The sequence below is a fragment of the Pelodiscus sinensis genome, chromosome 6, assembly GCF_049634645.1.
Source record: "Pelodiscus sinensis isolate JC-2024 chromosome 6, ASM4963464v1, whole genome shotgun sequence".
NCBI lineage: Eukaryota > Metazoa > Chordata > Testudines > Trionychidae > Pelodiscus > Pelodiscus sinensis.
In genome coordinates, this window is record NC_134716.1 from 118,317,298 (window position 1) to 118,331,558 (window position 14,261).

General features: G+C 46.3%; 1 protein-coding gene across 3 annotated transcripts in view; it reads left to right on the plus strand.

Moving 5' to 3' along the window:
- Nucleotides 1–13,907, plus strand: part of LOXHD1 (lipoxygenase homology PLAT domains 1) — a 288,412-nt gene extending 274,505 nt beyond the window's left edge. For 2 of the 3 annotated variants that reach the window (XM_075932726.1, XM_075932727.1), the window contains 4 exons: nt 3,382–3,552; nt 4,481–4,619; nt 5,745–5,906; nt 13,212–13,900. In XM_075932726.1, the coding sequence (XP_075788841.1) occupies nt 3,382–3,552; nt 4,481–4,619; nt 5,745–5,906; nt 13,212–13,692 (953 nt within the window). In that variant the 3' untranslated portion in view covers nt 13,693–13,900. Of the gene's footprint in view, nt 1–3,381; nt 3,553–4,480; nt 4,620–5,744; nt 5,907–13,211 lie in introns of all 3 variants that reach the window. The other variant, XM_025178253.2, reaches the window with a different exon arrangement.
- Nucleotides 13,908–14,261: the final 354 nt, after the last annotated feature.

Consider the following 14,261-nt stretch of genomic DNA (forward strand, 5'->3'; position numbering starts at 1 on the left):
GGTGTTCTGGGGGTGGAGTGTGGGCAGGGCCAGGCTGGCAGTTTGAGAAGGCAAAGCCTTCTCCTGCCTATGATATCTGCTGCCCCTGCGACTAGCCCACACAAGGAACCTACCGCTTCAGATTGAAGGAGCTGTCTTTTCGTTCCCATGGGAGCTATTTGCATTGTGGTAGCATCTGGAAATCAGACCCTACAGGGGTAGGCACTGCCCAGGCATAATGGAAAAATGATCCCTGCCCCATACACTAAGTAGTCATGTCTTCTTCTGTAGCTGCAGATTCTTTCCAAGTGCGTGGAGAAACATCCAGCTCAGACCTACACAGAAATGGATACCAGAGCCCCAACCCTCCTCACACTTGCCATCTCCAGCAACCTTACTCTCCCTCTCCTCCCCCCCCCCCCCCCGAAAATAGATAGAAAAACTGAACTGCTCCTTGTGGATAAAGAGGCTTGAAAGAGATAATACATTTCCCTACATGACACTAAATTATACCACTGCCAGAGTCAAGCCAGAAAAGTGAGTCTTGTTTTCCCCAAAGCTGCTCTCCTCCTCTAATTACATTGGAAATGTTTAGCATGCTATTGAAAATGTCACTTCCAGCAGTGGGACCATGCAGGAAGCCTACGTGGCATAGCCATGGGCTTTTTTAGGATTTGCTGCTGGGGATTTCAATGGTAGCAGAACAAGCACGGAATTAAGTACCTTTTGTTTAAAACATTGATCTGGGCAATCAACGCTTGTTATGGAGATCAGAAAAAATCATGTTTGACAAAGGCACAGCATGGCCCTGGACTATTTTTAAGAGTAAGATTGTGCACAAAAAAAGCAATGTGTGGTCAGTCACTTAGGGTATGTCTACACTACCACCCTAGTTCTAACTAGGGTGGTTAATGTAGTCAATCAAAGTTGCAAATGAAGCCCGGGATTTAAATATCCCGGGCTTCATTTGCATCTTGCCAGGCGCCGCCATTTTTAAATCCCCGGTAGTTCGGACTCCGTGCCCGCGGCTACACGCGGCACGGAGTAGGTAGTTCGAATTAGGCTTTCTAATTCGAACTACCGTTACTCCTCGTGTAACGGTAGTTTGAATTAGCCTAATTCGAACTACCTACTCCGTGCCGCGTGTAGCTGTGGGCACGGAGCCGAACTACCGGGGATTTAAAAATGGTGGCGCCCGGCAAGATGCAAATGAAGCCCGGGATATTTAAATCCCGGGCTTCATTTGCAACTTCGATTGACTACATTAACCACCCTAGTTTGAACTAGGGTGGTAGTGTAGCCATACCCTTAGTACTTAACATCTTACAAAACTGCAGCAGAGATACCCATATTGGCCTGCGTTCATCCCTAACATGTCAACAGAGTCGTTCTGGGCTTTCATACAGTGTACTGGCCCCGATCCCAGCACTTGGGTATCCCAGGGTCCTCTTGACATCAGTTTTAGGTATTCAAAGAATACAGGAACAGGTCTGTTTGCCTATGTCTAAACTATATCCCTCTTTCGAAAGAGGGCTGTAAATTAGACTGATCGAAATTGCAAATGAAGCCGGGATTTCAATTTTCCATGCTTCATTAGCATAATGGTGGCCCACGGTCTTCCGAAAAAGGGCTTTTTGAATGTAAAACTGCTGTCCAGATGCGATTCTTTTGGAAAAAAAAAAACCCTTTTTCGAAAGATCCTGTACGCCTCATTTTTTGCTGCTGCTGGCTGCTTCTGGGTGCAACATGGTCTGCAGTGCCAAGAGAGGCTGGAAGCTGCTTTAGCACCATTGCTGACCGGGAGCTCCTCCTGGCCCAGCCCTGACCCTCCCAAAGCTGGGGCCCCCTCCTACAGCCCAAAGCTCTCACCCTCAGTCCCGCCCCAGAGCCCACACTCCAGTCACATTATGTTGGGTCACGAGCATCAACAATTGTCTTCAACTGGATCATGAGAAAAAAAGTTTGAAAACCCTGCACTAAGCTCCAGAGGTCCCAGGTTCGGTGCCACCTGTAACAAGTGGGGGGCTAGTCCAGGATTTCAACTGGGGTGTCTCTGAAGCTCAGATCATGCTTCCTTAGCTAGGGAAAGTATGTCACCCACTCCTTGTGAATGTGGTGCACTGTCCCACCTATTGGCACCAAGACCACTTACAGAGAGGATAATGAGTCTGCTCTACAGCCTGAGCTACCAGCCAGCTGGCTTTTAGCTCATGCAGTAGAGCAGGGGTCACCAACCAGTAGATCCGGCTCTACTGGTAGCTTTTGGAGCCCCTGACATGTGATCCTGACTGGTTTGGCCACGGAGCTAGCATGTGCTGCTCTTCAGTTGCCTCTCAACCCACTGTCATGCTGCTCCTGCCCTCTGCCATGAGCTGCCCTTCTGGGAGCCTCCTGCTTGCTGTGCTGGGTGTGGGAGGGAGAAAAGGGGGTTGCTGATATCAGGGAGTACCTCCTCCCCAAACTCCTGTACCCCATCTCCACACAGGGAGAAGGGGATGGAGGGAGCTTGGCAATGCAAATCTCTGTCATTCTCAGAAACACACACTGCATGGGAGGGGGGAGTTGAAGTTACTTCTTTTACTGCTTGCAAAGTGGGTTATTTTTGGTTTGTGACTGGTGTGTGCATTTCATAATATTCATTTCTCTCTTGTCTTACATTTAATTCTTTGAGTAGTGAGTTCTACAATGCCTAACCTGTTGTGTCTGGAGTAATTATCCTTGTGGTTATTGCTGTTCCAGAGCCTGCACCCCAACCCCTTATCCGAAACCCAATGAAAGTGAGCGAGGAGGGGGAGAAAGGAGGATGGAGTGAGCATGGTGAGGCCTCGGAGAGGGCATGGAGCAGGGGCAGGGCCTCAAAGAAGGGGTGGGAAGGAAGGGGGCAAGGGTATTTGGGTTTGAGGTAGATCTTACATTGCACTTAAATTGAAAAAGTGATCTTGTGGTTAAAAAAGTTGGAGACCACTGCAGTTGAGGCTCATACACTAAGTTCCTGGGGGCCCAGGTTCGATTGTGCCTGTCAGTGTTACACATGAAACCCTATATTTTTCTCATGTCTCTCCGCTCCTCCCCCCCCCTCCCCCACTCACACACATGCAAACAATACCCCTTCTTTCGGGTCCCCAGTTTGAGAAAAGCTACTTAAATGATCACTGCAGGGCAGCTCGCAGGAGCTTAGAACTAGGTCTGGGTAAAGTGCTGCTCAACCAGAGTAAGAGGATCAGAACATGGTCCTTATGGGATAAGCTTCATAACCTGGTCTTCCCTGCTTCTGCAAAGCACCAGATCCACTGATGGACCTTTTTGCTGTGGATATACCTTTTCAGAGCCCACAGGTTCCTTCTGGAGATGAATATGTCCCCTACCCAAGCATTATGTATTTTTTTATTTTTCACCTAAAAGGAGTCGGACCCGGCTGGCACTTGGAATACATTGAAGTGAAAGATGACACCCTGGATAAGACGTTCCGCTTCCAGTGTGATCGCTGGCTGGCAAAAGGCGAAGATGACGGACAGCTCATAAGAGACTTGGCTTGTGCCAATAATGACATCCTGGAACTAAAGGAGCGCACCTGTAAGTCAGAGGCTTCCCGCTGAGGGTCATAAGTGACTGGCACTTGGTACATCTCAGTCTTACCTCAGTGCCTGTAGAAACACAGCACCGCCTTTTCATGAGAGAAGATTTATGAGGGAGAAGCCCACTGAGGCTGATGTAGTTGGGCGGTGGCCAAGGAATGGGTAATTGTGACAAAATGTGTCATTCTGCCAGGCAGAGATGGAAGAGAGAACTCTTGGCTACAGCCACTGCCTGGGTATTTAGGAGTTGCCCATGGCCTAATACCAAGCCCCTACCCTTTCTCATACACACTCCCTCAGTCCCTGTGAATTCCACAAGCTCCCCCACTGCTTCCACAACCCACCAAGATGATCTCAGCCTGGAGGGCATTGCCTCCAGTTAGCGCTCACCCAAACGGCACATTCACCTAGGCACAAGGTTATCTCGCCAGGTGGGACAAGATGGAGCTACAGATGTCGCCAGTGTTCTGAATGCACTGCAGCCCCGTCTCCTCTCTGACCTCCCTAGCATCCTCATAGCCACATGGAGCAAGAGAGGGTACCAGATCAACCCCCACAGAGGAACAATGGCTCACAGCTGCCCTTTGAGTTCTCTAAAAGAACAGAGCCTCTCAAGAGCAGCTCCATGCTCTCCCACTCACTGGTCATATAAGTCTAATAGGCTTTCTGTTTATTCCTTCCTTGAGATGAAATGTTGGTCCCCCACAGGCATCAATGGCAAAGCTCCCATAGATTTCAAAATCTGCAAGGCTTTCATTGCTGGTGTGTAGTTTGCCAGTGCTTTGTAGTTTAGCATAAGACACATGAAGAAATTATCTGAAGGCCAAAGTGACTGTCCAGTAGACAAGTCTCTCTTTGGCCACAGTCATTAATGACATCTCCTCTGCTCTGGCTGCTTAACCTGTGCTTTGTTTTTGCCTTGGAAGCCTATGAGATTGCCACAAGGACGAGTAACACAGAGGATGCAGAAACCAAGGAAAACATCTGGATCATCTTAGAAGGAAAGAAGGGCCGCTCCAAAGAATTCCTTCTGGAAAACTCCTCCAAAAAAAGGAAATTCACAAGGTAAGTAGCATAGGCCTTGAGGAGTGAGCAGGAAGGAAATGTCACATGCTGTGTCTCTCTTACAAAGACCCCTCGTCCCTCCTTCTGGGGAATCCATGGTCTGGCATTAAGAGCATCAGGCCATTTCTCACTTTCTCTTTCAAAAAGTACAACAGGCAGAAAATTGGAAGAAAGATGCAATGTTTGCTTCTGGAAGCCAAGTTTAAGAATGAGCAGAAATGTCCATCTGCTGATTGGACACATGCATGCATGTGTGCACATGTCTTTCACATGATCACACCTGAAACTTAAACGCAAGAGAGTTCCTTGCAAAACAGACTCTAATATTAATGACATCAGTGTGCAGGTATCTATTTTAAACATCAGTGGTTCAACAGCAAACAGCCAAGATAAGAGAAAACCTCCATCTGTTATACTATGCTGTGTTCCTGTCATGAAGTGGTTTGGCACAGTTAGCAATTTAGCTCTCATATTTCAGGGATTAAGCATATTGTATGTCGTGGTCAAGAAGGAAACCCCTCTGTTTGCACAGTTGACCAGGGTTATAATAGGGCTAGGAGGAGATACCTTCTCTGATATACTAAGCATTGTCTACTGTTGGAGGCAGACAACTGGAAGAGCTAGTAGTTTAGTCCACTAAGGTGCAATTAAAGATACACTATAGAAGAGTTGGACCAATGTTTGATAGTGCTACATTGTTCTGAAAAGTTCATCTTGAGAACAGTCTAGACGCAGGCAGAGTAGTTTCACTAGTGATTTTAAAGGCAGCTATGATTGGTAGATACAATATCTGTCAAGAAAAAAATGAAAGTTTTAGGGGGAAATGAGCCATTCTTGAGCTTTCTCTATAACAAGGCAAATTGATTTTGGATGTGACGTAGCTAAAACATGCCCTGGAAGGTCCAGTCGTAGTAATTTAAAGTGTCACCCTAATCAAGAAAAATCCTGAATTTAAATACAGAAATTATACTTTGTGTCAAATAATTATGGGTTAAATCAAATGATTTTAAATGAAGGTTTGTTTTATATCTTTCAAAGCCATGCCTAAATTACTTAATGGCAGCATGGCACAAGTCAATGCCAGTCTCCGAGATGTTAATTGAAACTCTTCTATGTTTCCTGCAGGGGAGCAACAGATAAATTTCTGTTTTCTTCAAAGCATGTTGGTGATATTGCAGCCATCTGTGTTGGTCACTGTCCAAAAGAAGGAAAGAAGTCAACCACAAAAGCTGATGCGTACTGGCATGTCCAAGAAATAATCATAACAGAAATGGAACTTTGCAACAAGTAAGTCATTTCCTTCAGAACAGATGTAGCATGTGCAAGAAAGAACTCCAGGGGCTAAAGACAGACTGGCATTGGGGATTTAAATAGTACTGTCATCATATTTCTGAGGTATAGGTTCATCCTCTCTAGTCCGGCATTCTCGGGATCTGACCAGTGCTGCACCAGAGAATTTAGTTCTTACTGCTTACTGTGCTCTTAGAAGACATTTAGGGGTAAATTAGAGCTAAATAACAGCACAGAACACAGCCAGGACTGGTGGCTGTAAACAAACTTTATGGGACTGCGGAAAACTTGGCCACATCCATGATAAGTGTACATCTGGCTAACTAAAATCATGCTGGACCATGGATGAGGTTCAACTTGTATAGCATATTCAAACTTTCCTAACCATACATGTTAAAAATTCTTAGTATGTTTTAAAAACTAAGGGCAGACAAGATTATTTTGTATGCATAGTTTCCATGGTTCGAACTAGGGTGGTAGTGTAGACATACCCTTAGATTCTGTGGGCCACTTTTCAAAGATTGGCCCCTAAACTACCTCTGTGAAAGTTACATACAGACAAGTCAATAGTCAATATGGGAGAAAGCTTCCTGAACCTCAGATTTGATTCCCTTTGCATTTTGGGATTGCTCCAGTATGAATCCTTGGATCCAAAAGCACCTTGTGAGTCATCTACAAAACTTGAGCAGGGGAGAGCCTCCTGCTGCTGTATGCATTATTGATAGCCTTGCTTGGCAGGTCTTCTGTGGTTTGGCTCTCTAACCAAGTCAGTAAGTCCAGATGAACACCTTCTGGGGTATACGTCATCAGGCAGATAAACAGTGTCTTTGCCCTTAATGGTGGCTTCAGTCGTTTATTTGGGCTTCTAACTCAGTCCTGCCCCCTTTGCTTTTAACCGGGAGCGGAACTGGATCTGCCCACTATACCAGTTTCCAACCCTGTGAATTGCCATCACATGCTGATTTCAGTTAGCTGCTGCATCTTTCCTGGGCTTCTTCCTACCTGGACACTTTTAGCTTCACTCATATCTCAGCATTCAGGTCTTAGGGCCTCTCTCTGCTTGCAAACCTAGCTAAGCAAAATGCAGCCAGCAACAGACCCTAGCTATCCTGTAAGCTCCTTTGGTTGTGGAAATACCTACTTTGCCCCTCTGATCCACCCCAGGAATGGAGTTGCTCAGGCCCTAGAGTGTCCTTTATTTGAACCTTCTGGGCTCTGATTGGCTGTTTTCATGCGGCCTTTCTAGGCATGCCTGGAAGATCCACCCTTGCTGCTCACTACTCCTTTTGTGGGCTCTTCAGCAGGGAGTCACAAAGGTCACAAAAACCAAAAGACATTTTTATTCTTTGGTTTGGAGATGGCAGAAACCTTCCAGGATTTTCAAGAGACTTCAGATCTCCTTGATGTTCTTGTGTGATTGGCTAATCTCTTAGCACTTCAACTCCCTGGGCTCATCAGCCTGTGTCCTTCATTTGGAAGTGGCAATGTTCAAGCAGAACTAATGAGCTACTAGCATGGAGAGTAAGCGGGAAAAGAACTGGTCATCCAAAAAGCAAATGCCTAATAGCTGTCAATCTAGAGCAAAAATAGCTAAGCAAGCACATCCAAAATATTAACCGATTCCTTTTTTTTTCTCTGTGATATTTCCACTACCATTAAAGTACTTAACTTGAAGGGCTTCATTCCTGCTGAGACAGTTTAGTGTTTAAAAAGAAGTCCTTGAAGTGAGATTTTGATGTTAAGTGTCTCTTCCAGCAAATTAATCAACAGCTAAATCAAATCAGCCTGTAGAAGGGCCGGGTTAATATTTGCAGAGTGAAAATTCAGCCAGCCACATTCTAGTCTTGCAATCAGGGAAAACCTATGACTCTTAATGCTCAACCCTGCAATCACAGCCCCCAGGCTACTGTGCATCCGAAGACCCTCACTGAAACCAATGTGGCCCCACAAAGGGGTAGGAAGTCTTCTTAAAGCACAATTCAAGCCTTTGATTTAAACATTTCAATAGTGCAGCAACACGATTCTACTATGAGATGCAGCCTGTTCTGCTCAGTGCTTGCCCAGAACCCTGCCTTCTTGAATGGTGTCTACAGACACATTGCAGGGTTGATCCTTCAGTATTGCCTATCCCAGATGTTACAAAATGATGACTGGAACCCCTTGTTTTTCTCCTCCCCTCTCCCCAAGAAACCAGACAAAATTAAAAGATTAGCTTAACAGTCATGATTTTTAAAGAATAGTACGTTTGGGTTCTTTTTCTTTGCCCTTTAATTTTAGAGCCATTGGCATACAATTGTTTTCTAGCTATTTTCTGCAACTTTGAGCCATGTAAACCTCATTTTTTTTTTAGGAAGAACGGTTCTTTCGAAAAAGGGGTTTTTTTCTCAAAAGAACTATGTCTAGAATACTTTCTTTTTCGAAAGAACCTCTTTCAAAAAAGCAAACAGAAGAAGATATGCAAATTCACACCACATTTGCATATCTTCTTTTGAAAGTGAAAGCAAATCTAGATGTGCTTGTGAAAGAAAGAAAGAAAGAAAGAAAGAAAGAAAGAAAGAAAGAAAGAAAGAAAGAAAGAAAGAAAGAAAGAAATTGATACCTAATGATACAATTCCCCAAGCCAAGGTTTTAAGGAAAACTCAAAATATCACAAAACTCACAAAGGCTGTGTCCAGACTCAGGGGTTTTTTCGAAAAAAAGTAGCCTTTTTTCGAAAAAACTTCCCCTGCGTCCAGACTCAAGCCGCGTTCTTTCGAAATTAATTCTAAAGAACGCGGCTTTTCTTTCGATGGCGGTAAACCTCAATTTACGAGGAAGAACGCCTTCTTTCGAAAGTTCCTCTTTCGAAAGAAGGCGTTCTTCAATGTAAATAGGGCTTATTCGAAAGAGAGCATCCAGACTCACTGGATGCTTTCTTTCGAAAAAGCAAGCCGCTTTTTCGAAATTTCTCCGTGCAGTCTAGACGCTCTCTTTCGAAAGAGGCTCTTTCAAAAGATGCTTTCGAAAGAGCCTCTTTCGAAAGAGGCTTGCAGTCTAGACATAGCCAAAGGAAAAAATCACAAGAGCTGGCAACGCTGCAGTTGTGAGAGAGTTAAAAAAGCACACCCCCGGGGTATATGGCTCCTCCCCTAAGTAAGACCCTCCCAGATACAAATCTTCTTTCCAAACATGGGCAAGTATGTCTGTGGTTTCCGATGCTTAGAAATGGTGTAAGGCCTTCAGAAATGTGGCACTTAAACACTGTGGCATTGAAGAAGCCCTTTCTTCGGTTCTTAATTTTATCCATGCATAATGCAATCCATCTGAATTCCTTCAGGGAGTGCCTGCTGCCATTTGGACTGGAGAGGGAGGAAACACAGTTGGAAACAACTTGCATCACTTCAAATAAAATACATCATTAAAAGCACAATGTTCAAACCTCTGGCTGATTGCCAGATGCACACTAATTTATGAATATGTTATGTGCTTCCCGTACATCACCAGGGGCATCCCAGTGGAGTGATGGATTTTCAGCATCTGGTACATATGATTTTAGTACTTGCTGTTTCCTTTGTCTGCTCGGGATGAGCTGAGAGTTCTACAGGAAGAGAAAGGGACACGCACTATTTCTCACCCAGCCATAATATATCCGCTTTTCTCCTTCCCCTCTGGCACTTTCCTTGCTGTCCCCACTGATGGTGGCAATTGCTAAACTTCACCTTCATACATGATAGCATAGGTGATGCACCTAACTTTGAAAACCCTGAGATTGTTTGTTTGTTTTAAATCAAGAAGCAGCAGCCTGCTGGGCTCTCCAGGAGTGGCCATTTTATAGCTCTGTGAGTGTACATGACACTTGATAGGCAAATAAGATGACCAGTGGACCACACTCAAGTCTGGCATAAGTGGAGTGATATCAGTTACCGTGAGAGGCGTTGCATTCTCTATCACTTGAATTCTTTAACTCACGGGATGTTTTTTTGAAAGCAATGTTGTAGCCATAGGCATGCGCAGCACATTTCATTAGGGTGTGAACCCAGGGAATTTTTTTTTTAAAGGCGAACATTTATTGAATACTCAGTCCTAAAGGACATTATTTTTATTCATCAAACAAACTAAAGAAACTAAAACTTAACTAAACTTAATTTTTTTTAGATTAACAACTAAACTTTACTTAAAAAATACAACTTAAGTATGAGACATTGTGCTTCTTAGTTTGTTTTTTACATGTGCAATTCAGCTCTTCTTGCATAGTACAGCAATCCATACTTTAAAACGAAACGAGCGTATCATGCGATTAAATTAAAATGCAAAGCCACTTTTTTTTTTTTTTTTGAAACATTATAGAGTTACCAGGTAGTCTTAAAAAAAATACTGCACACACTTCATGGGGAGGGGGAGGAGGGACCGGCTAGGAGGGCGGAGCTGGCCGGAAGGAAGGGGGAGGCCGGGAAGCAGAGCTGGCATGGAGGGGGTCGGAGGCTGGCTGGAGGAGATTGGGGGGGGCAGCTGACGGGAAGCAGGCCTAGTCATTTGGGGCAGGGGGGAGGGCGGATCGGGGCTGGCCGGAGGAGCTCAGGAGGAGCGGAGAACTGGCCGCCGGAAGCAGCGCTGGCAGGGGGTGCAGCGGGGCTGGCCGGGGAAGATCGGGAGGAGGAACCAGCCGGCAGGAGGTAGAGCTGGCAGCAGGGGTGGGGGTTGGGTACAGCAGGGCTGACCGGGAGAGGAGCGGAGAACTGGCCACTGGGAGCAGGGCTGGTGGCGGGTGCAGCGGGGCTGGCCATGGAAGATCGGAGGAGAAGTGGGGGAGAACCAACCAGCCAGCAAGGAGGGAGTTGGGGGAGAAGGAGCGTATCAGCCAGTGGGGAGCGGGACTGATCCAGGCAGTGCAGATCCCAGAGCACTCCCGCCCCCCGCACAGTCCAGGCGAAGTGCGAGTCAGTCTGGCTGCGGCTCCACCACGTGCTTGACCAGCGCACAGGAGCACGGACAGGGCTGCCCCTCCTCCTCACATGCAACCAGGGATCCCAGCACCGATCATGCCCCATCTCCCAGCCACTCCCCCCACCAGGCTTCCGGGTGCCCAGTCGGAAAACCAGAAAATACCGGACATTGCACGTCTGGTATTTTCTGGATTTTTTTACTGGACAGAGCCCCAAAAAACGGGCCTGTTCAGTAGAAAACCAGACACCTGGCAACCCTAAGACATTAGGGTGTGCCTGGGCACACCCGGCACACCCCGTATGCACGCCAGTGGTTGTAGCTCAAATAGAAGTCATGGGCTTGATGCAGGAGTTGCTAGGTGAGAATTTAACTGGACAAGGAGCTATAGTCTCTGTGATGCAGGAAGCCAAATATGATGATCACAATGAGCCCTTCTGGCCTTAAAATCTATGAAATTAGGACTTTAAAGTGACTTCAGCAGCAAGATCAAGGACACTGCCCGAAAGATATTTTTAAAGGGGTTTAGGCATAGGGAGCAGCCTGGTCTGTCATTTTTGATCTTTAGTTGTAATGCCTAGCTAAGGCCTTATCTATACTTATCCAGAGATTGATGCTCTGGAGATCATTTTTTCGGGGTTTGATTTAGCAGGTCTAGTAAGGACCTGCTAAATTGACTGCAGATGGCACTCCCATCAACCCGGTACTCCATGGGGTTGCAAGGAGTAAGGGAAGCTGACAGGAGAGTTTCTCTCTTCAACCTCCCACAGTGGGAATGACGCAGAACTTCTCATAGCTGGAGTTGCGTATCTTCAGTCGATTTTCTCCCTTAGTGTAGACCTGGCTGAGATGTACTAGCACAGTCCTTCCTGTCATTACTCAGCTCCCTCAATAATCCTCTCAGGGGTGCCTGGCCTACCAGAGAGCAACACTGAACCTGCAACATGGCTGCCTCACAACAGGCTTTCAACCTGGAAATCCAAAGAGGGGCTATTCAGCTAGGAAGCCCCTTCCCTTTGCTACATGTAAAAGGTGGGAAATCTCAAGGTGCAGCTGAGAAAAATGAAGTAGGTTAAATCATCTGCTTGAAAGCAGAGGATTTGAAAACTCTCATTAAACCAGTATTTAAGGTTGTTACTTTAAGAGTTGCCGTAGCACTACAACGGCATTGAGAATCAGTCCATAAGATCGAAAAAACATGGACAGTAGCTGAAGCTTCCCCTTGGGGAGGCCAGCCCCCGTGTCTTCTGGCCCTGGGCCCACCTCTGCAGGATGCAGCCCCACTCCCACTCACTGCTCTCAGCCACCCTCCTCCACCCCCAATGACCCTTTGGCCCCTCCCTTGGCCCCAGATGGGATTGAGCTCAGTTTAAAGAGAAGCTGGATAAATTCATGGAGGTTAGGTCCATAAAAGGCTATTAGCCAGGGGACAGAAATGGTGTCCCTGGCCTCTGTTTGTCAGAGGCTGGAGAGGGATGGCAGGAGACAAATCGCTTGATCATTGTCTTCGGTCCACCCCCTGTGGGGCACTTGGTGCTGGCCACTGTCGGCAGACAGGCTATTGGTCTAGATGGACCTTTGGTCTGACCCAGGATGGCCGTTCTTATGTTTATGTTCTTATGCTCACTGGGGACTGTGATATTGCTCTCCAGCCAAGTGTGAAGTGTTGTGCCCCTTCAGATCCCAACCCGCCCATGGCCCCACCCCATTCCACCTTTTTTCTCCATAACACCACCTAGTGCAGCCATGGCCGTGCCCGTCACTCCTTCCCTGCCCCACTGTCCTGAGACTGGAAAAGCTCTGTGCCCCTTCCATGGCTCCAGGGCTGCAACAGGGGGTGAGTTTTCAGGGGGTCCCAAATCCACCACTGCCCCTCCTGCATGGCAGCATGAGGTTTGAGGAGGCTTAGCCTTCCCTGGCGTCCATTACGCACCACCCGTGCCAAAAATTCCAGTAACGTACAAGTAAAATGAGGTTCCTGCACTCTGACTAAAGAGTGGAGCCAAGGCTGTATGAAGGCAAGAGGGCAGTAGAAATTGCTACAGTTTGGGGAAATCAGCTGCTGCCAAACTTCTGAACTTCAGAAAAACTGTAAGTGCTGATACACATTCTGTGTAACTCAAGCCACATGTTTCAGCTCAGCATAGTCAATGGAGGGTGTGTTAATCTGGCTAATGCCAAAATGTAGAAGGGTTGAAGTGACCTTCTCTGATTTACACTTGTGTTTCCAGGGAATCTACAAGAAACAATATGTTCTTCTCATTCTAAATGCAAAGCTGAACCATTAGTAGCATGTGACTCGGTAAAATCACCTGTCCCTATTATACCATAGTATAAAGCATAAGGCCCTATCATTAATGGACTGTTACCTTTCTTTGGCAGATACTTTTTCCAGTGCAATGCAAAAATTCCACTGAGGAGCAAGAGAGCTGACTACAAAGTCTTCGAGTGTGCCAAGGTCACAGAGAGTTTTGCCAGCAAAGCCCGGAGCTTGGTGCCAGTCAAATATGAGATCATTGTGGTTACAGGGTCTGAAAAAGGAGCCGGGACTGATGCCAATGTCTTCATCACCATCTTTGGAAAAAATGGAGATTCGGGCAAACGTGCTCTCAAGCAGAAGTTACGGAACCTCTTTGAACGTGGCAAAACTAATAGGTTTTCTCTGGAAACCCTGGATTTGGGGGAGTTGAAAAAAGTACAGATTGAACACGACAACAGTGGCCTAGCAACCGGTTGGTTAGTGGAAAGGGTGGAGATCACCAATTCAGCTACTGGAGTGACCACGATTTTCCCTTGTGGGAAGTGGCTGGACCAGAATAGAGGAGATGGTTTGATCTCGAGGGAGCTATTTCCAAGATATTAGCAGGGATGCATCTGCAGCTAGTAAAAGGAGCTGCAGCGGGGACATTTATATTAACAGAAAATGGGTTTTTCTTACTCACTTCTTACATCATTTTGTATCATGTTTTACGTTTTAAAATATGGAATTTTATATTGAAAGGATTTCAGTAGGAATGTGTACACCCTGGATTAACATTTTCTAAAAAATAAGCATACTTTTTAAATCTGAATGGACAATGTTTCTGGTCCACTTCTTGTCCATACCAACTCTGCTTACCTCCTGGCTCAAGGGGTGGGAGGACAGGGTTGCTCAGCTACCAAGGCTGGAAATTCCAACTGAGAAGTGGGCTGGATCCCCTAAGTAAAGGAGGTTGTACTAGTGTAACACCCACACGCAGAACCAAACCTGAGGCCTCTGGAGCTTAATACATGAGCCTCCATCACTTAACTAGCTCTCAGCTAAGGCTGTACAGCAAATCGCTCTCGCTCTCGCTCTCGCTCTCTCCTCCCCACTGTCACTAAAAGTCAGCCGCTTCATTTAAATTTACATGGCTGCCGCGCTGAGCCGACAAGCAGCTGATCAGCTGGGTG